This window comes from Numida meleagris, chromosome 7 (assembly GCF_002078875.1).
Source record: "Numida meleagris isolate 19003 breed g44 Domestic line chromosome 7, NumMel1.0, whole genome shotgun sequence".
Classification (NCBI taxonomy): Eukaryota; Metazoa; Chordata; class Aves; order Galliformes; family Numididae; genus Numida; species Numida meleagris.
This window is the reverse complement of record NC_034415.1, coordinates 27716200-27741948: the sequence shown is the minus strand read 5'-3', so window position 1 is coordinate 27741948 and position 25749 is coordinate 27716200. Positions and strand designations below refer to the sequence as shown.

Below are 25749 nucleotides of genomic sequence, written 5' to 3'. Positions count from 1 at the left end.
CCTCAGGGCAGTTGTCACAACCTTTCAAATACTTTGAATGCTGTTATTAGTTCACTCTTACTCGCCTCCATTTTGTAGCCATCAGGGGTTTTTTCAACCTTTTCTCAAGGACTGTGATTTTAAAATTGCTCGTTGTTTTGGTGGCCTCTACTAGAGTTCCTTTTATCTATCCACAGTTTTCTTTAAGCCTGGTGCTCTAAACAGAGTGCGCTCCTCCTTCTGACACCTCATCTGTGCACAGCAGATGAATTTGTCTCCAGTGTCTTGCATTTGGAAATAGACTGTGAAGTCTGAGTTGTTGTACTCAGGGATGCTTGCAGGTCTCTTCCAACTCAGGAGATTCTGTGATTCTGTAATGGTTGTAACTTTCTTTGGGACATTGCCTTATTGTCAGTGTTGTCACCCAGCTCTCTTCTACAGAGCTGATCTATGCCAATTGTTATTGTTTTTTTTTAATCTGTATGTTTGGTTTCTCTTTCTTCGCCCTTCACTCTTTATTGTGTTTCCCCCTCATCATTTGATGCCATTTTTCCACCTCTCCTCTTCTCCGAATTTTCAAAATCATTCCAACCTCAGTGACATCCACCAATAATGTGTATTGTCAGTGCTGTCTGCTGACTTGGTAAGGAGAATATTCAGTAATCTTGTTGCAGATTAGCTTTCAGCAACTCCTGATATGTCCTTTCAGTTTAGAGGCAAGATTCCCAATGAGGCTTTCAAAATTGTTTTTAGTGCTAGTTGGGCTTTGTAGTAGCACTATTTAGACTTTCCTCAACTTAGCTGTGGGAACAGCATCTGGGGTTTGTTAAGATGTCTCTTTTCTGTTGGTTCTTATTATGTAGTACTTTGATTGTGCTAGATACCAGTTTGATTCACTATTACTTGGGTTTTTTTTTAATATCCATATAAGCTGTAATTTATTTATGAAATCAGGGTATGAATCTAAAGAAAGAAAGCATGAATATGCTTTTTGATATATATTTAAGTTCTATTTTTTTATAATTGGAATTATTTTCTTCTTACAGCTCAATTAAAGATAGACATATCTCCAGCTCCAGAGAATCCCCATTACTGTCTAACTCCAGAGCTGCTGCAAGTCAAACTTTACCCAGACAGCAGAGTTAGACCTACCAGAGAAATCCTGGAGTTTCCTGCCAGGGATGTCTACGTTCCAAATACCACGTACAGGTTAGTTTTGAAATACGTCTCACATTTCAGGGCCTGAGATTGGCAGGTCCAGAGATCCTTACTTTATCAGCTGGTTTGTTGCAAAACTTGCTGCATCAGTTGGTCTGCTGTGCCAGAGACACAGGAAGGGTCCAGACTGACGCAGCAGAACATACTCGGATGTGCAGGGATTAACATAGTTGCGTAAAACTTGGCTGTCGGCAGGAGGATGGCAGAGGTTTCTTAGCTTCTCAAAATACAAAGTAAAACTTAGTGGAGTTCTTTTCACATTTATGCAGGTTTTTTTGTCTGTGTGCTAAGGACAATGTTCTCTAACCAGTTTTACTGCTTTCTGTTACTTTCAGTGGCTTATTTTTATTTTTTTTTTACTTACAGTGGAGGTTAAAAAAAATGAGGAAAATGCACAATCCCTTCATTCATATTTCCATTTTGATTTAAAAATAATTTCTTTGTTGACAGTGCTTTAAAGAAATGAAGATCTGGAAGAATATTTTTGAGCATTTTCAGAAAACAATAACCTTCCTATAACTATATGCTCCAGGCAGGAGCAGATTTCTTTTCATTATTTTCCTCTTTAAATTTAAAGCTTTTTCAAAGTATTACTGAAGACAATACACTTTTGAGGGGCATTGCCTTCTTCAGTTGAGTAATTTCACCAACGTAACTGGCAAAATCCGTTAGTTCTTGTTGAAATTGGATAAATACAGAAGAGGCTTTTAGAAAACGAAGCTTACAAGGAAGACTTTATTTAAGTTCCACATCTCACGTCTGTTCAGAAATTGCATTTATTGTGTTTTTTGTTGGATTTTTTTTTGGTAAAAGTTAGATAATTATACTCTACAATACTCCAGTACAAATATGCAGCACTGTGTTCTCTGCTTTGCAACAAATACATAAGAAGTTGTAGTATTTTTGCAGTTTCTGTGCGATTAACACATTCTGTTCACAGTTGCTATACTCTGACAAATCACATGCTAAGACCATTTTCTGTATGGTTGCAAATGTTGAAATATAAAACCCATACTGTACAAGATAAAATCGACAAGTCAATATGACTCAATATAAGTGCAGAATTGAGGCTTTGGTCAATAAACAGCTCCACATCGAGCCATCCGTAAGCATGTTGACAGTCCTGCTGCCTTGGAGGATTCTGCAGCCAAAGTTAAACAAATATGAACGTGTTTTCAGGAGCAGCAGCACACAGGTTGGCCTACAGGGTTTGTTGGATGGCACCCTTGACTCCACAGGCACAGGTTACTCAGGTGTTCTCTGTTTGAGAGTTGTTTTGTCCTGTTCTCTCTTGGTCTTATTAAGTTCTCAGTGAGGTGTATTATAGGGTCACAGAGGGATGGGTCTGAAGCCGTTTCAAGTGAGATCTCTCACTCCTTCCAGTAAGCTTTGAAGCTTAGCCCTTAAGTTTCAGTTTGAAAGCATGGTTCAGTTGTTTTTTGAAGTGTGGTATCTAAGAGATTAGGTCTACACTCTGTCTTACTTGGTGTGTGTGTGTGTACACCTCTACAGCTGCACGAGTACAGTACTTCAGCAAAAACTGGCCTGATGTACACTGCCAAAAGTTTGTCTGGAAATACACAGAACCCTAAAGTATGGAGTTGCTCATCTTTCATTTCCTCATAGGAGCATTCAACAGCAGTAACTTGAACCAAACATCCAGTTAGTTGCTTTATGAAACAAAATTTCTTTTCCCACAGTCTTAATACCTACAAGTCTTCTGTAGTACTTTGCCAGCTCTTTGTTTGCTTGAACACTTCCTCTACCCTCCTACACTACCCAGAAATTAATGCAGCAGCCTCAAAACCCTTTCCCCCAAGCAATGTTATCTAATAAATAAAAGGCATCTGTTTCCTAGGCAGTGGGGTTTGATCTTAGGGAGATGAAAGGCCTTCTTAACTTTTAGCACACTGACATTTGAGTGAATGAGAATACTCACCAAACATACAGTGAGACCATCACATGTGCCTCAGGGTTTATGTCATTGGAGAATGCACCATACAGTGTATGGATTTGGACACACATCTGTTATTAAGCATGATATGAATTTCTTTGATGTTCAGTGTATTAGTTCTGAATTCAAATGCATCCGGTTCAGCATTCAGTCAAAAATTTTTAAATCTGTTGGGTGTATCATTATTTTGGTTGACTTGAGCAGGTAGTATCTTCCTTTCCTAGGTTTCCAGTATAAGCCTTTTCTTCTGTCTAGTCTTCCTTTTGACCTTGGTGCGACGTATTTCCCATTAAGATTGGTTTCCTCACATTCACTGTGCCACCAGCCTCCTAAGGAAAAAATATTGTAATATCACTTACTGTCAGTTGTACCTTAACCTACTGTGCTCAGCTTGAGTACACAGTTCCCATTAGCAACATAAATCTTTAGGCCAGTTCCAGCCAAAGTGACAATTACCCAGCGTACCCAAATGAAATGTTGCTTGTACTTGAAGCCACTGAACTCTTGCCACTTGAAGGCCACTGCACAAATGTTGTGCTACCTGTTGGTGGCTGCTTCACATAAAAGTAGTGGTGCATAGAAAACTGCACACACAAATGCTTCCACCAAATTGGGGCGTCTGGGTCAGCTCCATCTGTTTCCCATGACCCTCCACAATGGTCTTATTGATTTACTGATATTTTTCTCAAGTACAAACCGGTAAATCTCTGCATCTACAGGAGTAAACAAATTACTTGTTTTATTGGCCAAGGTCCTTAACCACCATCTTGAACTGTAAGTCCAGTTCAGCTGGCAAGGGACCGGCTGTGGCTCTGCGCTAAATGTAAAAGTATAGCACTTTGGAAGTCTTTGTCCATCTGTGTTATGGTTACTAGAGTGCATAACACTCAGCATTGTTTCAGACATCCCCAGTTTTCAAGCTGAGAGTGCTATGAACAGAAATGTTTGCTGTGTGAAGTATGTGCCTGGCGGGCTGTTCTGCATCCTGCAGTTGAACCATTCATTGCTTTTTGCGTTGTTTGCTCTTTGCTGCAAAGTGGCAAAATGTAAACGCTTCATAACATCAATGAATTTAGGAAACATAAAGAAATCATCTTTAAGGAGAAATATATCTTTAGCCTCGCACCTCTCTTCCTCTTTTGAGAGCGATTTTAGCATGCACTTCTGACAAACAGCCAAAGTCTTCCTTTCGATGGAAGCTCAGCCCCATTGTTAGCTATTGGCTTGTAGTCAAAACGGAGCCAAGGGTCCGTTTGTCCTCTCTTCTTTTGTAAGGAGGGGTGAAAGGATCTGCTGTGCCAGAGCAGGCTTCAGAGGAGGAACTGTGCTCCATAGCTCACAGTCTCAGCCTGAGGTTTTATTTCAACAAACTCTGCTGGTTCTAACTCTAGTTATTTACTCAGCCTCACTCTACTTTACTTCTTCCCTCTATGAAATAGAAAAGTGATACCTCGTCATTGTAGAACCCAACAAAAAACATCTCCCACTCTTTCCTGCTGCTACCCTCTCTTCTCTGCTTCTCAAGCCTGGCAAATATCAGTAAACCCTCACTAAAGCATCCTGCCATCCTTCATATAGCAAGAGAACAACCACATTCATGCACCCGGCGTACTGATACCTAGGTAGTTTTGTGGGCAGTTGAGGTCATTGATGATGGCCGTGTCATGGTCCACAGTTGAGAACCGCAGGTCTGTCTGCTCCGGCAGCGCGTTGGGGATGCTCCCGGAGATCCGTGAGAGCTGGAGCACGTAGTCTGTTTCAGGGCCTCCCAGGGTGAATGCGTACTCGATGTAACGTTTGTTATCCCTCCAGTCCTGCAGCTCAATCCGTAAGATGTAGTCCCCTTGTTTAGTGATGGAGTAGGTCTTATTGAGGCCTAGCCAGAATTCCTCTGTGAAATCATAGTAAATAGAGGCTGTGAATATAGAGCCAAGTCTGAGCACGTTTACCATGTTTTCCAGATATCTAAACCATACCTCAGGTAACTCACTCACCTTTAAAATACATCATTTGAGGCTATTCATTTGAGTAAACAGCACAGTGTCAAAATCGAGATATGCCAGAGGTGAGGATTTGAGAGTGCAAGTTACTTGAGGAGAGTTTTCAGGGGGGAACGGGTTATGGGTTGCATGTTCCCTAAAAACCCATAGCACTCCCTCTGCTACTGAGTTTTACAGATAACCTGTGGTTGGTATATGTGAAAATACAGTATTTAAAAGAATGTATTCATTGCTTTAATTAAATCAATAATATGAGCCTTGGGAACTGTTGATCTTTTCAGAGGTCTCCTGCTGCATTTTTTGTTTACCTCTTCCTAATGTTGGTTTAGTATATGAGAATTGGAGGCCAATAAAGGGGCAACCGTAGCTTTTAATAGTGTCAGACAAACTCCATAGGCAAAAATCTACCTCGGTTGTGAGCTGCTATCCCAAATTGAGGTGAGGTTGAGATATTGCAGCTCCTTATTGTAAAAGAGGTTGAAGTATGTCAATTATGGTGCCCAAACTAGTGAAATTTTTATCTGTGCTATGCCTAGAAGTAAAGTGTATTTTTTAAACCAAAGTAGACTCTTAATTGTAAAAGAAAATCAGGGAAAGTGTTCTGGACAAGGAGGCTAGCGGGCAGCTCTTGGTGCTGGAAATTCTTTGGAATCGGTGGTTAACAGATGAGTGGGGATGATGTTTCTTCAGCCTGCTCAGCCAGTGGAGGACACTGGGCACTTTGTTTGCAGCCAGAGATGCTGTGTAAGGGAGCACGTGCAGCCTGAGGCTGGACAAGTCGGTCTGGTGGTTCTAAGGGAAACGTGGTTGCAGAAGCCTTGGGAGAAGGTAGTGATAGCACCTTGGTGAGTCATTGTGTTTGTGTGTGTACTCCAAAGGGGTGAGGGGTGCTTTATAAATCATTAAAATAGCACTTAGCGTGTCCTGGCCTTGATTCAGCAAGTGTTTCTAGACACACATCTGAAGATGTGGCATTGAGAATTTCGCTAAATTATTCTGTCTGGTGTTGCACTAGTTAGGCAAGTTGCTTAGGTCTGTGTGTAGGTTTTGTGTGCTCTCATGTGAACACCTTTAATTGAGAAGAATCGCCTTCTAAAATCAACTTACACAAAGAAAAGAAGCAAAAGAAGTGTTTTTACCATTGAGATCACCAAAACCATTTGTATAGGCATCCCAGGTTTGGTTGAAATCTAGTGATCCATTCACTCTGTTCTGGATTACTGTCCAGGAAGTGCCTGTGAATGCAGAGGGAAATAAATGGTAAACCTGGCTTAAGTGCTTAAAACACAGGAGAGAAGATGGAGCGTAAGAGAGCCAATAGGCCTCTGCTGGCTAGCACTGCTTTGAGATCTTTCTCCTGCCCAGGTCATGACAACCTCGTTTCAGACATTTCAACAAAAGTAAGCAAAGCAGTTTTTTTGCACAGGGCAACTGCATGTCACTCTGTTTACACGCGCAAACATTGTGCTGCCCTGTTACGTTTGCATCAGCCTCTTCGTCATCTGGCTTTGACAAGAGGCTCAGCAGGGGAGCTGTAAAGGGTGCAGCACCGCAGGGTGCAAGAACTACCTCTAATCTCTGGGCATTGCCAAAGGGAACAGGCAAATGAGTGAGTTTCTTACAGAGGTAGAGCTTGGGTAGGTGCTCTGACACTGCTGGGCACATATATGGCTCCCCTAAACATGATACAGGAATCCTGTCTCCTGGACTCAACTCATTGGATTAGTTTGATATAGCTAAGTCTCAAGCACCAGTCCATGCTATCAAACCCAAATTTTGCTAAGGTGTTCACGGTTTGCTTTATTTTTGGATTGGATAATTCATGGATTTTTGGATTGGATATTTTTGGATTGGATATTTTTGGATTGGATAATTCATGGTTGCAGTGTGGTGGCATTTATAATTGCCATTTTCATTCTTTATAACAAAAAGTGCTTGACTTTTTAATATTAATGTGCTCATATTAACTGCATAGGTATTACCAAGAATTTTACTAGTATCAGTATACTTAAACATCACACAAGAGAAAAGGACGCACAAGACATGATAAACTCTTGTGCACTTTGGGATGATATGCAGTATTTTGGCTCATTGGAAAATGAGATAATTAGACGGTTGCTAGCGCAGCTGTCTTACCAAATTTCATTTCACAGTAGACATCAAAAGCTTCGGAGTTGTTGGGCTTAATAGTGTAAATCCCACTGGAGCGCGTGCCGCTGTTGTAGAGGGCAGTGCAGTCAGGAGCGGCACCTAGGAAAGCAAACAGCGGGCAATTACAAATCCCATTTTGGATGTGGGCAGTTTGAATTCAGCTTTGTAACTTGAATTTTTCTATAGGGTAGAGCCAATTAAAAAAAAACTCAAACAGTCTTTTTTGGTCACTATTACAATAAATGTCATGAAATGGACAAACTGCTTTGGTAATACAGCTGACGTACGTTTTCTAAGTTTGGCCCAGTTTCAGTTTAGATAATTTTGGGAAATTTGTGAGGCTTAAGACTGGACTCTGGCAAATGGACTTTGTCACACCTTATAACTTCCCCAATAAATACTGTTCCCATTGCTGCTGTTTGGAAATGCACCTCAACTTCAAAGAAGGGTCTTCCAAATCCTGTAATAAGCTGAAGTAAATTAGTTGACTGCTCATACTCTATAAGACAGGTGTCAGTAAGTGGCAGTACAAGGATTGCCACAGCATGTGTTTACACAGGGTGAATGAAGGCTAAAGATTGAGGACAGGATGATGGCACTATTGAATGTTGTTTGTATGTCACCCCGTAGACAAGTATATGCATAGTGAGGCTGAACAGATGATGCATTTTCCAAAGCAGAAAATCCAGCTTTTTCCAGCCGTGCTGTGTGTAACATAGAAGTCCTTGATTACTAAAACCCAACAGCAGTGTATTTTGCAGTGCATGTCAAGCATATGGTCTCACCTTCCAGTGTGTGCATTACAGCTGTGGAGTTGCGCGCAAGGAAGGGGCTGCCCTCATTTGATTCTGCTTGCTCCTCGGTGAAGGAATTCTCTGCGAGTTCCTGAAGCTCGATGTGGTTTAGCTGGCAAGAACCATAATTACAGACTGTTAATTTCCCAAGGCTCTGAAATTATTAGATTCATGTGTCAAACTGAGCAACGTAGTACAGATAGTAATTTTTTATATGAGCATAACCATTCGAGATACCCAACTTACTACATAAAAATAACTTCAGAAACACATTGGTGGATTTCAGTTGTGTATGTCAGCTATTTCACTGCCCAAACAACGCAGGATTCATGAGGTGAGTACGTGACCTGTTCTCATGAGGTGCATGTTAATGGATAGACATAATTAGCTTCCTTCCTCAGGTAACATTACTTAGACAAATAATAGCAACACGTGAGGAGCACAGAATGCAGTTATTTTTGTAAAAGGCGTTTCCCTTTTACAGCCTCCTCTTAGGAATAAACTAAATATGAGCGTGTCAGTTATGTCCATCTTTTTAGTTACACATGTGGGACTGCAGAACATGGTTCCCTGTTGGAGTGAATCTTGGAAAAGGAGAAGGAGATGGAAAGTAATGATGCTTAGAAGACCAAGGGAAGAACAATAATAGAATAGATAATAAGAGGGAAAAAAAAATGGCAGTCAGGAAATAGAGCAACCTGTTACTGATGGGCAGTGGTTTGAGGCTGTGATCTCCATCACTGCGTGCGGTGGCCATGGCCCCCAGCAGTCTCTCAACTGAAAAGATACCCATGTGTATTCAGAATCATATCTGCCATCCTCTACACTCCCAAAATGTGAAAAAGAGGGGTGGCTGGCCCAAATTAACTCTGTCAGTGTCAAAAGAGATGTGAAATTCTGAAGTGAGAAATGTGATGGTTCACGTACCTTGTCCTCCAGCTCCATTATCTGGTTGTGCTGTTTGTCCAGCTGCACATGCTGGTCCTCCACGATTTTGTGGAGTTGCTTGATGTGATTGTCCTGCTGCTCCACAAAGGCCTGAGGGTAGGAGAGGAGGGAGGCTGCAGTTAGAGAGAGGCAGAATAAGGCTGTCACTGTGGCATTGGCAACCTAACACATCGCAGGGTCACTTGTGAGAGGCACAAACCATTTCACATTGCAATTTCCGTAGGATTGTCTGCTTTTCCTCTTAAAGATGCAAATATCTTTGCTACTGAAATGAGCACCCAGGTTTTTTTAATCCTTGTTTGAGGAAAACTGCTGGCAGTTTCATGGACTTTTATTGTTGCTGTTACTTTCCTTCCATGTCCACGTGCAGAGCAGTTACATTCTGTGAAGTTGGTCCTTGTTTCAAACTAAATATATGGCACTGACCAAAAAGAGAAATGGTGCCCAGTGCTCAGGGTATTAGCTCAGGATTTGGAAGATCTGGATTCAGCTTTCTGCTCTCACATGAATATCTAGTGTTTTCTCACACAAGTTGTTTGACCATTTTATGCTTTTGCAGAATCCATTTCATACTTCCTTTTCCAATGGAAATTTTGTACCCACCCATGTATTTGCATGTATTGACATTAAAACTGTTAACACATACAAAATTCTTTGGTCCAGGTGTCATACAGGTACTATAAATATCCCTCTCTAAAGGTTAAAACTTCCTAATTTTATGCTGAGCAGACAGATCCTAGTGCATTGACTCATAATGAGCCCATGACATATGAAGCTTTGGACCTCATAAGCAAATCTCTTTCCCAATTAATTTTTTCCCCTCGTTATTATCACAGAATTTCTTAAAATGATTTGCAAAATGTACTGAAATGATACAGAGCTTTATCATTTCACCATTGTCTCTGATTCTTATAAGATTACTGTGGTGATCTATATCTCAAAATACACAGTAGTACTGCAGTGAATTTGCAGGGAAAACATGTTTCTAATGTGTAACGACCAATAATAGCATTACAGTTTACTTTGGGTTTGCGTGTAAAGGATTTTCACAATTCTACTTACCTTGAGTGAAGAAATTTCATTTGTCTCCTGCTCTGTGGGCTGGATAACGGCCAACTTAGTGACCTTGTCCTCCAGTCCCCATACTTTTTCTTGCAGCTGGATTTTGTTTTGTATGAGGTTTTCAATCTTCAGATTCATCTCCTGTGAGAGATTCTTTATCTCTTCATTGTTGATTTGCAGTCTGGCAGTAGTTTGTCTGAGTTGTTCTTCTTCTTCTTTGATTTCACTGGTTTGCAGTGAGAGCTCATAAAAAGACCTATCAAAGATGTAAAGTTTTTGAAAGATATCGTTCATCTGCCCCTTTGTCTTATGGACAAAGTCCTTAAGACCATGCCCAAGCTGGAGGAGTCCATTGGCTAAGATTCGGACATCATCTAACATGGCAAATCTTGATTTTGTCTCAGGAGATGGAGCAGAATCAAGGAAAGAGAAGTCCTTCTCAGCTCTGGCTGAAAGAGCGAGTGGGGCAATGAATAGAAGGAGTAGAATGATTTTCATGTTTTCTATTCCTTATTCTTTGGTTGTTCAGCAGAGACTTTTCCGAGTAGTTTTCTCTGTGTGGCTGTTCCATTGAAGAATTTAATCTATATATACTCCTCTTCATTTTAGAAGAGGCAGACCGAGAAGTTGATCATTAAACTGAACAAATTTGAACAATTGTAACCCCACTCGAATGTAGGCTGATACCTGGGAAGGTAAACCTGAGAGGCAGGCACGTTGCTGATAAAACTGGCTCTCAACTTTTCCATCTGCCAGACGTTCAGTTATAAAATGTTACTGATGATGTAGGATGTATTTCTGACACAGTACTCATTAATAGATTAATTGTGAGTCATAATCTTGAAAGAGCCTAAATGGCTTCTTGTTTGTGTTGTATGATTCCTCTTATTCCCTTGGGAGTGCAAAAGGATTTACCCTGCTTAGGAGCCTTGGACGCTGTGCTTCAGGTTATGCAGCTTTTTGATAAGCTGGGGAAGGGTGAAATACTCTCCGATGATTCACGCAATCTGATTCTCATCTTGTCCCGTTTTCTGATGTAACTCATCGTGCTGCAGTGGATTTGCTTGTCAGCTAGTTCAGATTAAGTGAGAAAGTGGGAATTAGGTCCAGAGATTGCCTGGATGTGATTCTACTATCTTAAGGTTTGTGCAGTAATTTACACCATATAAAGCTTATTTTTTAAGAGCTGCTTTCCAGAGGTGGGTGAGATAAATAATGTCCTGCTTTCATTTCTCACCTTACAATTCCCCTTGCTTTTTAAGATTCTCAGTGAATAAAGCAAGTCTGCAGGTGCTTTGCAATAAGTGTCCAGCTCTGCACTGGGTCTCTGCACAGAAGTGTGTTTGTTTTTCAAGGAGTATTGCAGTAGGAATGAAAGGTATTTTTCTTGCTTAAGAGAGATTTTCTCATAGCGATCCAAGAAATCAGTCCATGCATAGTATAGACTCTACTTTGAAGGGTTTTCGGGTCCTTGCTCAACTTGGCTTGAGCTTCGTGCCTGATGTAGGGTTGATAATGTGCAGTTAACCTCCTCCCTCCTCCCTAATAGTGAAATAACATGAAAGTATCTCTGATTAACTGGTGAATCGTCTGCACCAGTATGATTTGGATCAGGCTTGTTGGAGTATCTGCACATGATATCCAAAAACAGCACTGGAGAGAATGGGGATTTTTCCAAAGGGAATTTGTAGGCATAGATTTGAAGCAAATGTGGGAATTGTCCCTAAATACAGTCAGTAATCACAATTTTATAATGGAAAGCAACACTGCATTTTCACAACCCAAGGCTGCAGTGCTGTCTTGCGAAAAACAGTCAAAGATTTCCAGTCCTGGAAGGTGTCGTGCTGCAGCAGACCATCTTGAAGGTCTTAGCTCTGGCTGCACTGTGCAAAGAGTTGGGGGGCAGGAGGGCAAGGACAGCCCTGAGCTCTGCTATGCATGCAGCCAAGGATTCAGGCAGCCTTTGCTTTGTTTGAGTTGCAATGTATTGGTAACAGGTACTTCTGGCCCTTCAGTTATTTCAGCTGTGCAATCCTTTTGCCTTTTGGGACAGGTGGACAAACTGGGAAGAGGCATGAGATAGGCGCAGGCCGATACAGAGATACCCCATGGCTCTCTTAGTTCTGTTCAATTCCATAGGTTGGAAATGTGCACTTGAAGGGTATAGAAAGAGAGGTTCTTACCAATTAAATGCTCATTCGTGACCCAAGCAAAGCAAGAACTGAACCCAGCTGGGTGAGACTGGGCTGCAGATGTAAGAGGGCAGTTACTGAATTGGTCATTGGAGTCTGGAAGGCTGTGAGCAGCAGGGAGTTTGGTTATGGGCTATCAAAGAAATGTATCAAGTTAGTATTTACCCAGCCCTAATGAGAATCTGTTAGAAAAATTGTCAGAACAATTAGGGTAATTCATTGGAAGTTGATAAAACTGTAAGGTTTGCACTGAGTCATCGTTTCTGCAGCATTTTCTCATCTGTTAATATCAATGGGAACGTATGAAGAGCTGTTCAAAAACATCAAGCAAAAAACCCAAGCACGTGCAGGATCTGATTTGCTCTTACATTGTGCCTGTGTGGGAAATTCTTGGGCATCTTAACAGTTTAACTCTGAAGGGTTTGATAGTTTTAGCTTTGAACGATAGACTGAGATACACTGCGCCTGGTAACCCTTCTTAGACACTTCCAGAGCTTAAAAAGTAAGATAAAACATGTGCTTTCAATGTGTTGATGTCTTCTGCAGGGAAAATAATCAGATTTCCTAAACTTCCTCTACGCAAGTGACAAAAGTCTTTATCTGGGCCTGATGCTGCTCTGTCATAGGGAGCAAAGTCCAGTGTCGGGCGGGATTTGGGGCTGCAAAACTTGAAGAATTGGTTGTAAAATATTTTTTAAAAATAAATACTTTCTGCTGTCCTCTTCAGAATACTTGGGATGGCTTTGGTTTCACAGGATTTCAAAAGAAATATTTTCTTCTGCCTTAGGTATTTCTTACTGTCACATGAAGGTTTCTTCCGTTCTGATTTATGTTGCCCCTCTCATTCCTAAAATCTTTATTCTTGGTTTATTAACCAAACAGTTGGGCTTCAGGAATGTTACCAGGTTCCCCGCGTGTCCTGCCGTGCAGCAGCTGAGCACCAAATGGGAGCTTGCTTGTGCCTGAGCGCTGCTCAGATGTGACAGTGCCCTGTGGAAAGGTTTGCTTTGCGCATGGGAAAGGCAGTCAAAATGCTCTGATGCCAGGTGTTACAACATCACAAGTGGCTGCCAAGCACATGCAGCTGTAGACCTTTCCCCGTTAATGCCACTGCCAATAAAATCAAGCAGTGGTAAGTGTACTTGGAAATGCCACCCTCCAATTCTTAGATGTCATGACAGTCGCAGAGTCCATAAGCAAAGCAGGACATAGGAAGACTGGGAGAAGAAAACCCTCTGGCATGATGAAACTGTAAGATTCAGGTGCTCTAGAAACCCTAAGGGGGAATCTTGTCTCTGTTGGCCTAGTCAAGAAAAGATGTATTTTATAGGCACGGTCCTAAGGATCTTTCGTGCACCTGGGTGACCCTCTATAAGTGGGCTTTGCGTTATTTTTATAGTAGGAATAAAGCATAGAAAAAGGTCTCTGGGATTTACCAGAAAGGGGCATCTTAATAATGTTTGGACATCTCTTTTTACGAGTTAAGATCAGCTCTTAATGTTTTAATACGTTCAAGAAGAATTTTGGAAAATGACTGCGGTGATATTATATAAATATTTCGAGGTGTGCCTGCTGCCATTATTTCCAAGGCCTGGCCTTTTGCACTTTAGCCATTCGTTTTATAGAGGTAAAAGTACTTTTGAGATCAGTTTGAGAAAATAATATAAGCTTTGCATACATTTTGCATTATAATAAAAGCTCGAGACGCAAATCCCTGAGTTTAAAGCTTCTGGCCAAAACTTTTATTGATAGAAATCTGCAAATAATATTATCTGGAAGCAGCTGTTATTTGAAAGCATGGGGATTAGTGCTCCGTGTATTTTGTCAGTGTTTGTTGGCGCTGCGGTGTTATTTCCGTGGTAGATCCCCTCCCATCACAGAGGATGGTGGTTACACGTCCTACTGAGCTTTAATATTTGTGCATACTAATAGTAGGGTGAGGATTTACAATGTAATGACTCAAAGGAAAGGGAAGTCAGCTGAAGCTCTGACTGGGATGTAGTATCAGTTCTAATGTCTACTTACAGCTTTCCACCACCCTCTTTCTAGTGACATCGAGTTGCTGAAATGTCTTCTTTGCTCCCAAGCCCAAGCAGAAGAGGTAACAGGAGAAGTGCAGGTTTGATTCAGGCTCAGCTCTGCTAAGTCTGTAAATCAGTCTCAAGCATAAGAACTGCTTTTAATATAGGGATCCTGTAGCCAGGCTTCCCAAATACATTAAATCCTTCTCTTAGAGCACTAATAATACTTAATAAAAGTTTTATGAGCAATGTACATTTTAGAGTAAATTTTCATATCCATTTTCATTTGAAAAAGAACATCGAGGAGCAAATGTATTCATGCCAGAACAAAGTAATTTAGTAGAGTCACAAAAATGGCAAAGGCCCTCTCTGAAGTAGTAAGAAAGCGTTGATTAGGCAAAGCGACAGTAGGGATGGGATTCAAAAAATTAATTCAGCATGAAGGACTTGAAAAGGAAGAAATTTCCCATGTGCCAGCTAAGCATATTTCTCTGCCTGGAAGGGTGAAAAAAAGTCTGGCTCCATAATGCAGCCCCACGGAGCCTTCTGGAGCTGTGCATCCAGACCACTCTGTACGGATGCTGACCTCGGGGAGGTACCTTCTGAGGCTCTTAGAGCACTCCTTAGGACCAGCATTAGCTGGTGTCAGTACAGATGAGAGTACTCATGAATATTAGGGAGCAAATAGAGTTAGAAACGTCAGAACAAAATTGGATGGGGCCCTCAGCAGCCTGGTTTAGTGGGTGTCAACCCTGTCTATGGCAGGGGGTTGGAACTAGATGATCTTTAAGGTCCAACCTACGCCATTCAATGACGATTAATCTGGTCACGCAAGTGCTGACAGGGCTCTTGAGTGTTCTCACTTCTCAGCCACCTGTTTTAGTCAATCCCTTCCCAAAGTGTGGTACTTGGGTGTGGAATTGGAGGCACCATCCCATCTGAGTCATTGCAAAGACTGCGTGTCTGCCAAAGACACAGATGTACATTTAATCCAATCCACTATTGGAGGAGAGGTGTTACCTGAAGTCATCTTGATAAAAGGAGATTTAAAATAAAAAGGGACAGGTCAAAACAAGTAAACTATTTAACAGAAGCCAGCCACCCTACCAAGATGTCTTGCTAAGTAACAATTTTTAGATATGTTCTTCAAGCATCTTTATGAACAGGAACTATTTCAAAATATCATGGCAGCTTAAAATAGTGACTTTTGCTGCCTAAGAGGAGAGGTCACTTGTGTGAGTGTGCACTTCCAACCAAGGGAAGACCACCTGATTAATGGAAGATGTCAAACCCTTCACTTTGTCTGAGTGTTTCCTTTGGGGTTTAAAGTAATAGCGTTAATAACAGCGTGAACCCTGTCATTCTCACACAGAAATGCCTTTGTGTCTTGCAGGAATCTTCTTTATGTCTATCCTCAGAGCCTTAATTTTGCCAACCGCCAAGGATCTGCCAGGAATATCACTGTGAAAGTCCAGTTCATGTATGGAGAGGACCCAAGCAATGCTATGCCGGTGAGGACAGTGCTTGGTTCTCAACGTGAATGGCTTGATGGCTTCATGCCAACAAGGGAGGATACATGTTGCAGCCACAAAATCCCTATGTTAAAGAAAACTCACTGGAATACATTTCAAAAAAAGTTCCAGAAAGCGTAGAGTCATAGTGTTTCAAAACCCAGAGGGTGTTTGTGTGGGGTATGCAAAGTCACAGTATAGCACTTGGTATTTTGACCTTAGATGTTTGTAGTGGACTTCTGAATTCACAGTCTTCCTGATCTTTGTTGGCTCTGTCTGGGGATGGTTACATGCATCATCAATTCCTTTGTGCATGTGTGAACAGGACTATTAAAATTGTAAATCTTTGGTGACTGGATAGAACGTTGCATAGAAGCAAAGGAGTATGTAACAAGTTGGTGTAGCTGTACACATCTGCATGGAGTAGAGCTGTGAGTGGGATTATGGAACAGATTCTTGGCACATTTCTGTAGGGTATTTCTGTTAATTTTTTTTTTTCTTTTTTTGCAGGTCATCTTTGGCAAATCTAGCTGTCCTGAATTTTCCAAAGAAGCATACACAGCTGTAGTATATCACAACAGGTAAAATATATGATAGTTTGTAAATGGAGATGGCTCCCTAAGGGTAGCATGATTTGACCCAAAAGAATTGTTACCAGTGTGAAAGTGGAGTAGCTTACCAGTGAATCTGTCTCATTGATATTTATTTATTGGACGCTGTCTGCATAACACTTACAACAACACCTGTGGTGTCAGGTGATGTAATTAGAGTGATACAGCAGCTAGGAGCTCGAGTCTTTGTTTGCTCTGGTACATGTCAAGAGCGTTGTGTCAGGCTGTGATCCTGAGCATTTAGCCCAACTCAGCAGATGCTCTTAGTATAAGCTTCAAATTAGACGTGCAGATGTATGTTATAAACACTGGTTAGCATGTATGTTGTTATTGTGTTGAGTGATTAGGTATTTAGTGCTTTCTCTGATGTAGTTACAGATTAGAAATACTTGATCTTGAAAATAGTGTCAGATGAGCTCAGGTAAGGAGTGCTGAATCTGACCTTAACACACTGCCTGCCTTTGTGGTTGTACCAGGGAGAGAATCCTGTCTGTCAGGTTGGGTACTGTGGCATCAGGCAAGAGTTCATTGCCTCGTGGGAAGAGATGCAATTCAGAATGCCTGTGTGAGGAGGGGGCTGTACTGCAGCCCACCAGGATGCTGCTTGCATTTTTTTGTGGACTGGAAATACACAATGGAAGTTTTTCCAGTCCTTGATGATTAGAAAGTGAAGCTTTAAATTCCTTAGAGTATTCCTTGTAACTCCTTCTCTCCAGATACTTTAACACAAAAGATTTGGAGCATGAGATAGTAAACCACACTGCTTGTATTGATGATTCAGCAGAGGGTCTGTTTTCTGCACAGGTCACCTGATTTTCATGAGGAAATCAAGATTAAGCTTCCGGCCACTTTAACCGACCATCACCATCTGCTTTTTACTTTCTACCATGTCAGCTGCCAGCAAAAACAGAACACTCCCCTGGAGACTCCAGTTGGATACACCGTGAGTGTCTTTCAATCTGTTTTTCAGCACAGGGTAACATTCATGTAGATTCATAATTTATTTATTTGCCATTTGTTTAGCCAGCACTGTCAGTGTATGCCACTGCAGAGTTTGAGGCAGTCAAGCTTGTAGAGTTCAATGAAGCCTTAAGAAGTTTGTGTTTTTGTTTTTTCTTGTTGCTCAATTACTTAAAGTGGATACCCATGCTTCAAAATGGACGGTTAAAGACTGGTCAGTTCTGTCTCCCTGTTTCATTGGAAAAACCACCACAGGCATATTCAGTGCTTTCTCCAGAGGTGAGTAGTTTCTCATATTGAAAATCAGCAGGAGAATACTTCTTAAAAAAAAAAAAAAAACAGTGAAAGAATATACGTACACCTACATGCTTGCGTGTGCATGCGTGTACTCAATGCTAAGTTCAGTCGTGTGTGTTTGTGCATGGGCACGTGTGTATGATCTGACAGTAAAATGAAATGGCAATTGTAATGAGAAGTACTGTAGCTTTACTTTCTGTCACATCTCCCTTCATCCTTCTGCTCACCTGCAGGTTCCGCTTCCTGGAATGAAGTGGGTGGATAATCACAAAGGAGTTTTCAATGTAGAAGTTGTTGCTGTGTCATCCCTCCATACTCAGGTAAATGTTAAGATCAGTCATTTAAATAAAAAATCGTGATAATCTTTTGGCAGTTGAAACACTGTCAAAATTGATACTGTGAAGAGTACAATAATTACTTGTAGTGAAATTACAATCTCATTTTCAGTTCTGAGCCAGCAGACCTGTTATTCCACATTCTGCTGTGAGTATATTTGAGAAGTTCTGCTTAAAAACATGAATAGTTTGGCCTTTATTCACAGGGGTTGAATGGCCAACAATGTTTTCAGACCTTTGGCTGTTGTTTTAAACACAACAGATCTAACATGCTATCCAAGCGTATGGTGTTTTCTTGTTTTTCCTCTTCCTCTCTGTCTCTCTTGTTTCCCCCTGTATTTTTTGTCTGTCTTTGATCCGCAGTGAAAGATGGCAATCGTTCTGACTCGTCATTTCAACTTTTAGTTTATTAATTCCTCAAATGTCTTTTTGATGGTTTTTTTTGTGTGTGTGTGTGTGTGTGTATTTTGTTTGTGCTGTCCTTAGAACTATGACTTAGTGCATTTCTGTCTGTTTTTCCAGAGAACACAGTCTGTGGGTCCTCTAGTTTTGCCCTAACACTTTCTGAACTGGCTGATTTCAGTTGAGTTAGACACATGGGCAGAGCTCTCACCGCTGTTGAGTTTCTGCTAATTCTGTGAAATTAAATAGTCAGATAGAAGAGAGGAAAGAGAGAAGCCATCCATGAGGCACAAGTCCACAGAAAGCAGTTTTCCTTTGGGAGCTTCTTGCTGATTATTGTTCTGTGCTTATGTGTAGGACCCTTATCTTGACAAGTTCTTTGCACTTGTCCATGCTCTGGATGAGCACATGTTCCCTGTGCGAATAGGAGACATGAGAATTATGGAAAACAACTTGGAAAATGAACTGAAGAGCAGCATTTCAGCTTTAAATTCCTCTCAGCTGGAGCCGGTAGTGCGATTTCTTCATCTCCTGCTTGACAAACTGATTCTTCTGGTAGTAAGACCTCCTGTCATTGCAGGCCAAATAGGTATTCTATTTAAGTTTTATAGAGAATTACATAGCTGAGAATTTGACGCTTCCAATGTTATCATATTTATGTAGAAATAAATAAGTCGGTTTTTATGCTTTATTTTAGTGCCACTAATATAGCATGTATCTTCAAAATAAAACATTCTGGCAACCAGACCAGTGATGATATGCACAGGAGCAATATTTAATACTAAGGTTTTCCAAAGTGGGTAGTAATTTGGTGTCCAAATTGAGACACCAGAAAGGAGCCTGACTTTCAAAGTTGGATGCCCAGTGCTTTCTTAGCATTGGAGACACCTTAACGTGCTCCATACTGACATTCAGAAACTAAGACTTTCAGTCTCACTAGTCACCTTGGAAGACCTTGAAGTAGGTGAGTTAAGAAGACATAGATGCTGTATGTTCCTGTTGCTGTTCTAGGTCTGATACTGTCAGCATGAGTAATCCCTTCATTTGCTCCCTGTTATGGGCTTTGCTTAAATGGCATAACTGAGCATTTAATTAAACTTACCAGGAAGGAAGCCTACAATTCAAACACGGGTGATGAGGATGCTGGTGTGTATTCTGGACACACCAGTATACAGGGAGGTGCTGATCCCAGAGAGAAAAGGAAGATGTACTGGGATGGTAGACTTTGTAAAGCAATGTATGTTAGATTTACAGTTTCCAGCTGCAGTCTGCTTCATCCCTAGTTTGTTTAAAATATCTAGCTAGGTCCATGTGTGGTTTTCTATGCTCAGTTTTTAGAACAGAATGTTATTTGAGAACAGAATGGAATTGTTCTTCTTCACTTTGTATTTTGACTGAGACTTAAATGGAGCCAAGAGTTAAATGAGTATGATAAATATCCAAAGGGCGTTATTCACCAGGTAAGCCAGGATATTGTTACCATTGCAGCTGGGGGGCCAAAGTTGGGCTGATTTCAGAAATCAAAGCTAAATTCATCAAGTGTTATTAAAATGAGTGGAAAAGTGTTGCTGCAACACCTGCCTTCTTGTCAAGTTGTTTATTAGACCTACTTCAAATACCAGCTTCATTTTTTCTTGAGAACTGCTTGCTGTACTGTAACAAGCTTCACCATTTATCCTTTAGAAGGCAGATGAAATGCATATTCAGAATTTGTTTCTGGGTGTTGCTGAAACCTAAAACAACTTTTTTTTTTTTTCTACAGTTAACCTGGGCCAAGCATCTTTTGAAGCAATGGCTTCGATCATAAACAGACTTCACAAGAACTTGGATGGAAACCAGGACCAGCACGGCAGAAACAGCCTTCTTGCTTCCTATATTTATTACGTTTTTCGCCTACCAAATACCTATCCCAACTCACCATCACCAGGTAGCTCTTTTTTCACTTTGTTTCAAGTCATAGTTTGTTAAAAGAAAGCAGAAAGCGCTTTCTGGCAGGTGCTCTGAGCTCCAATTGCATGACTGGTTCCCTGCCAAGTCCTGTTATTAACTTTCTCTACGATGCAGTGTTGCCATTTAGATGATGAGTATAATTACGGTTAGCCATGTCAGAGGTTTAACTATTTGATGGTCTTGAAGTGCCACTGCTGAAGGAGCATGAGGTGAAATTATGACAAAATACCGTTCTGTTTAGTTTGTTTTTTTTGTGGCAAATAAATGGATGGGTTACCATGTGGCCTATCCTGCTTCCCAGACTCCTTCATTGGTACTTTAGGACTTTTACTCAGTTCCAGCAGAAGTTGATGCACTGGCAGAGGAGTCTGAAATACTTAAAAACAGATGTGTCTGAGTACAGGTGGGAATCAATTCCACCTCTGCTGAGCACAAGGTGGAATCTACAGGAATGGCATGAATGAAAAAGACAGAAACCTAGGCTTTGGAAGGGCCATTGTTCACAGCACTTGCTTCTTGCCTGGAGTGGAAGGCCTCAGAGGGAGGCTGGAAAAGTTGTGTGCTTAAAACTGTACTTCAGTATTCAGTGCTTCAGTATTTCCAGTCTGAGCTCTGGCTAAAGGCACACCTCACGTGGGCTGCCTGAAGCCACAAGGAGCTTCCTGCTTCCCACAGATCAGAGAATAAAACAGGACGTTGATCCCATCTTCCTGCTGCTTACCTTGGAGTGCCAGCCATGGGAAGCATGGGAGATGGGCCAGAGCTACTGGTTGTACAAAGGTTTTGTCATAGCAGCCTGGTGTAAAGCAGGGCAGGATGGAGGTTTTGACTGGAGGTGCAACTGGATGTTCTTTGTCTCTCACCGTAGGTCCCGGTGGCTTAGGGGGATCGGTGCACTATGCCACCATGGCTCGATCCGCTGTCCGACCTGCAAGCCTTAACCTGAACCGCTCACGGAGCCTCAGCAACAGCAACCCAGATATATCTGGGACCCCCACCTCTCCTGACGATGAAGTTCGCTCGATCATTGGCAGCAAGGTACAAATGCACGGCCGAGGGTCTCGGGGACTGCGGCACCTTCTATTTAATATCTGAAGTAATAACGGGAAAGTTCTCATGTTTTATTTCCTAGCAAAAGGTGTCCTCACTAGTGGCCCCTTCTCAGGTTTTTTCTAGTGGTTACTGATAACACACCTGATACTCCTGAAAATTGCTGCTTCTGTCTCTGATTTATTGGAGACCATCCTGCCGGTGTTACTTCCATGGGTATGGTGGCCGGGGCAAGAGTCCTTCTGGACTTGCCTCCCCAAGACTAGTAAGACAAGGACAGCTTTACTACCTCACTTCTCACATGGCCAGCAGCTGTATCCTCTGACTAGCTATCATGTCTCCCCAAACCTTGCATCCTTTGCCATCCTTTGATCCCAGTCTTACCTCCCAAGCCAAAACTCTCCTCCTCTGTGTTCAGCACTAACAGCTGCTCAAATGCTCTCTGTATTACTTATGTCCAAAGCAAGTACCTTGCACACAGCAGACATATTCCAAGGCCAGAAAGATTTTACTTGGTTAGCAGTTGAGCTGCGATCCAGCTGCAGTGTAAATTTATGATGTACTCACTCAGCATCCACAGTGACTCCCCACCTTTAATACTTGCTAAAGGTAGCTTTCCAGTGAGCGGGGACAGATCAGTGCAAAGCATCTGGTGTGGTCTTACTCCAGCTCTTAGATGCTCTGGGTATACATATGCATGTTTATGGCATCTTTGGGACTAGATTTGTACTTCTTAACCTCAGTTATGTTTTGGGTGCATGGTTGTCAGGGCTTCCTGTGCAATCAGTATAGAGAAAAAAGCTCTTCAACAGATAATTTGTGCCACACAAGGTATGAATCACCTTCATGTCCCCCTCTGGTGACTTCTGAGTATGTAGAGCTGCTACTAATACTTTGTACCTAAAGTAGGTGACATGAGCCAAGCCAAACCTTCTGTGTTGGTAGATGTGTTCCCTGAGAGGAGTGCCTTAGTTCATTTTCGGTTCTTTTTTAATCTCTAAACTGTGACAACTTCCACCAAGGTGAGATGCTTTCCCACCTGGGTCCCTTCCAGCACAGATGAGTTCCTGAGCCTTTCTGAGGGCTGTTATATTTGATCCTTTTGGCAAAATAGCAGCCACCAGCCTGACCAGGCCTGGGTTTTATAAGGAAAAAGTAGTTTGAGAAAAAGGTTACCAAATTTTAAATTAATAGTGACGTGCTTTTCTGACCAAATGGGATGCTGAAGTAACATGGGTAGGCAAATAGTTATTTATTACATCAGAGTTTGGACTTCAAAGTCTTAAAATATTTTAAAGACCACCTCAGTATCTTGCTAATTAATCAGCCGTGACCTTTTGTGAAATGCCATAGGCAATAATGTGCACATGGAATTTACACAGGGTATCAGAAGCTTAATATGTGCTGGCATAGTGAATAATGTCACAATGCAAAATGAAGAGAAATTTTCTTCTAGAGGTTCTCCAGGCTTTAAATATGCAAATGTGTGCATAATTGCCAGCAGGATTTTTTTTTTTCAGGTTAGCCAGATAGTATCAGAAATTAAGCTCGATCTGACTATACAGAATGTTGATTCAGTGCAATTGTTTCTGTTTCTTAATGTCAGTAGAAACATGAATACTTCTTGAGATGCTGAAAGGAGTATGAGGATGCAAAAATCCCTGTTCTGTTTCTCCAAGCAGAGATTTAAGCACATATTCCCAAATAAGGAATTTGTACTTCACAATGAGTCTATCTGGGAGTCTTTCTGCTTTTGAAAAGAACAAATGATGGCAGTCTTTGGAGTCCAGTCCTGTGTTGTTTATTATTGTAACGTGTTTGATAGTTTTGGTAAAGTTGCTTTAGGTCTTACTTACATCAGCATTATCCTTCAGTCTAAATATTCAGGCAGTCATCCCTTTACAGGATTTAGAAGATTTCTGTGGTTTTGCATAATAGAGGAGGGTTTAGGTCTTGTCCCTTATTTTGCCTTCATTTGTGAACTGAAGCCACGTAAATTTTATTCCCTACTAAAGAGGATTTATTAACTGTCTAAAAAGAGTATGATGAGATTTTACGCTTAAAGTGTTCCTGAAATGTTGGGGATGTGCTGGGAAGAAACAGAACATACTGAGTGTCATGGTTCTGATGATGGATGTTCACACACGTGCACGATGTTCACACACGGGTTGAACCCCAGAAACAGAACAGGATGTAACAAGAGTTTTGAGCACTTGGAAGTGACTTTACCAAGCCAGAGAAGCTCTTGCACTCTGTTATTTTGCAGAGAAGTATGAAATGAAGGAATCTCTTTTCACGTTTTTACAAAATCTGCTTCTGTGAACCTTGGCTCTGAGGCTAGAGATGTACAGGGCAGTGTGATTAGAAAACATAGGAGCAGAAAAGTGAGTGGGATAAAGGCATTTTCAGAATTAGACCTGGTTTTACAAAACGTGAGCTTAGTTCAGCATTCTGCAAAGTTCTTTGATTTCAGTGCACTGTGAGCAAAGTAAAACGTGTCTATGGGTCTCCACAGCGCAGGGAGGTTTGATTTATTTCTTTTCCAAAAAGTAATTGAGATTAAAACACTCTCATTCTATGTCTTCAGTATATTTTTATTGGGCAACTTCAGCAAAATTACAGCATGGCTGTACTTTGCATAGAGGACAGCTCAGCGTATTAATGATTTCAATCCCAGGTTCAATCCTTGGGTGGATTTGTCTTTGTGAGAGAAACAGACTTTCAGACGTGATGAACTTTGCAGTTCATAATCTCTGTGGTGAAATAGGCTGCACCTTTGCCTCACATATTGGGAAAAAGCCCTAGGCTGGCACAGAAGCTAGGATAAAAGCTCTCTCGGGTGAGGGTCAAAAATGATGTGTGGTATTTATAGGGAATGACTATGGCATTGCACAACTGCCTCGTTGGAGCTGGATCCTGAGACCCATGAATGTCCACTGAATTCCCCCGAGTGCTCCTGACATGGGAGCTGCCTGGGTGACAAACACAAGTTTAATTTTTTTCCTTTTCTTCATTCTGAGCCTCTTGAGAGGAGGAGGGAGAGGAGGGATCCGCAGTCATTTTGCACATATGATTCATTGCGGGAGTGGAATTTGGAGTATAAACGAGATAAAGCCTTTAAAAAAAGCAAGGTGATTTTTCAAATGTTTTGTTTGGCAAAGCAGGTTGGTTCCAGAAAAGATCTGACCTCTTTCCTCTGTTTGCCACAGTGCCCAGAGGAGATGTCCAAATGTGAAAGCTTTTTCTCTAAAGCATTTTGATTTCTCTGCCAATGGTGCAGGATTTTTACTCCATGAAAACCTGTGAGAGCTGACAGTCCATCTCTTTGAGTTTCCACAGCATTTCCATAGGATCTGGAGAGCTTATAGTCTGTGGGCTAGCAAGTAATCTACCTTAAAAAAAAAAAAAGATCTGAGAAAAAGCTGAGAGCATCCTTCGGTTTTCACATCCGAGCACCAATTTTCTTCTGTCACGTAACAAATCTGGGCTGGCTCCATCTACTGAAGTGCTGGTTTTCAGCTGATGGAAGTGAGTGGGATTTTTCAGGAGGAGGATAGTTTTTGAACGTCAAGCATTACAGATAGAACAGGTTGGACCGGAGTATTAATGTGGTGTACCTGTGTGATGAGTTACAAAAGTAAGCCTCTCAACAAATGCCTGAGAATTCGAGCAGCTTAAACAGTTCCAATTGGTGATGTGTTCGCAGTGCGCCTGGTTTGATTGCTTTTAAGGACAAAGATTTGATTGTTGTATGGCATGCAACGTGTAATATTTCTTTCCTTTCCCAACTGCTTTCTATTACATGCCCAGGGTTTAGACCGCTCCAATTCCTGGGTAAACACTGGTGGTCCAAAAGCAGCCCCATGGGGATCCAACCCCAGCCCAAGTGCAGAGTCAACACAGGTGGTGTCTTCGGTAGAGGTTTTTCTGGCTTTGTTTTCCCTGATGTTTCCCTGTAGAATACCTTCAGTGCATACTCTGATTTCGGTGGTTTGCTTATTTATTTCCTTATTTATTTAAATATTCGTTGAAAACTTTGAGTTTCGTTTTTGTAAATTAGCATCTTCTCCCCCACCACCTCACTACGCTGCATGAAAAACCTCAAAACGCGTGAACGTGTCCCCTTCTTTCATTTCAGTGGTTGCTGGTCTGTGAATTGTAAATGCTGTGACTGCTTTTCTTTTCTTTTTTTCTCTCTCTCTCTTTAACACTAGTTTCAGCTTCAGGTGGAGCACATTTCTAAATGGGAACATCAATCACAGCTTCATAGTTTTGTCCGTGTTTGCCATTTCTTTGAATGTGAACCATTTTGCC

At 41.4% G+C, this 25749-nt stretch overlaps 2 protein-coding genes across 8 annotated transcripts in view; one reads left to right on the top strand and one right to left on the bottom strand.

Annotated features, from left to right (window-relative positions):
• DOCK7 (dedicator of cytokinesis 7) overlaps positions 1-25749 on the top strand; it is an 89581-nt gene that overhangs the window by 34425 nt on the left and 29407 nt on the right. For 5 of the 7 annotated variants that reach the window (XM_021405182.1, XM_021405178.1, XM_021405177.1 and 2 more), the window contains exons 14-22: positions 1026-1188; positions 15713-15830; positions 16341-16411; positions 17246-17384; positions 17579-17680; positions 17932-18018; positions 18793-19024; positions 20198-20362; positions 21254-21423. In XM_021405182.1, the coding sequence (XP_021260857.1) occupies positions 1026-1188; positions 15713-15830; positions 16341-16411; positions 17246-17384; positions 17579-17680; positions 17932-18018; positions 18793-19024; positions 20198-20362; positions 21254-21423 (1247 nt within the window). Of the gene's footprint in view, positions 1-1025; positions 1189-15712; positions 15831-16340; positions 16412-17245; positions 17385-17578; positions 17681-17931; positions 18019-18792; positions 19025-20197; positions 20363-21253; positions 21424-25245; positions 25339-25749 lie in introns of all 7 variants that reach the window. The other 2 variants (XM_021405180.1, XM_021405179.1) reach the window with 1 other exon arrangement.
• On the bottom strand, positions 1680-11001 carry ANGPTL3 (angiopoietin like 3). Its single transcript, XM_021405189.1, has 7 exons — positions 10107-11001; positions 9024-9134; positions 8088-8208; positions 7288-7401; positions 6291-6386; positions 4770-5042; positions 1680-3480 (listed from the first exon to the last, which is right to left on the bottom strand). Exons 1-7 carry the CDS (start codon positions 10602-10604, stop codon positions 3299-3301), a joined length of 1395 nt encoding a protein of 464 aa, XP_021260864.1. The 5' UTR covers positions 10605-11001; the 3' UTR covers positions 1680-3298.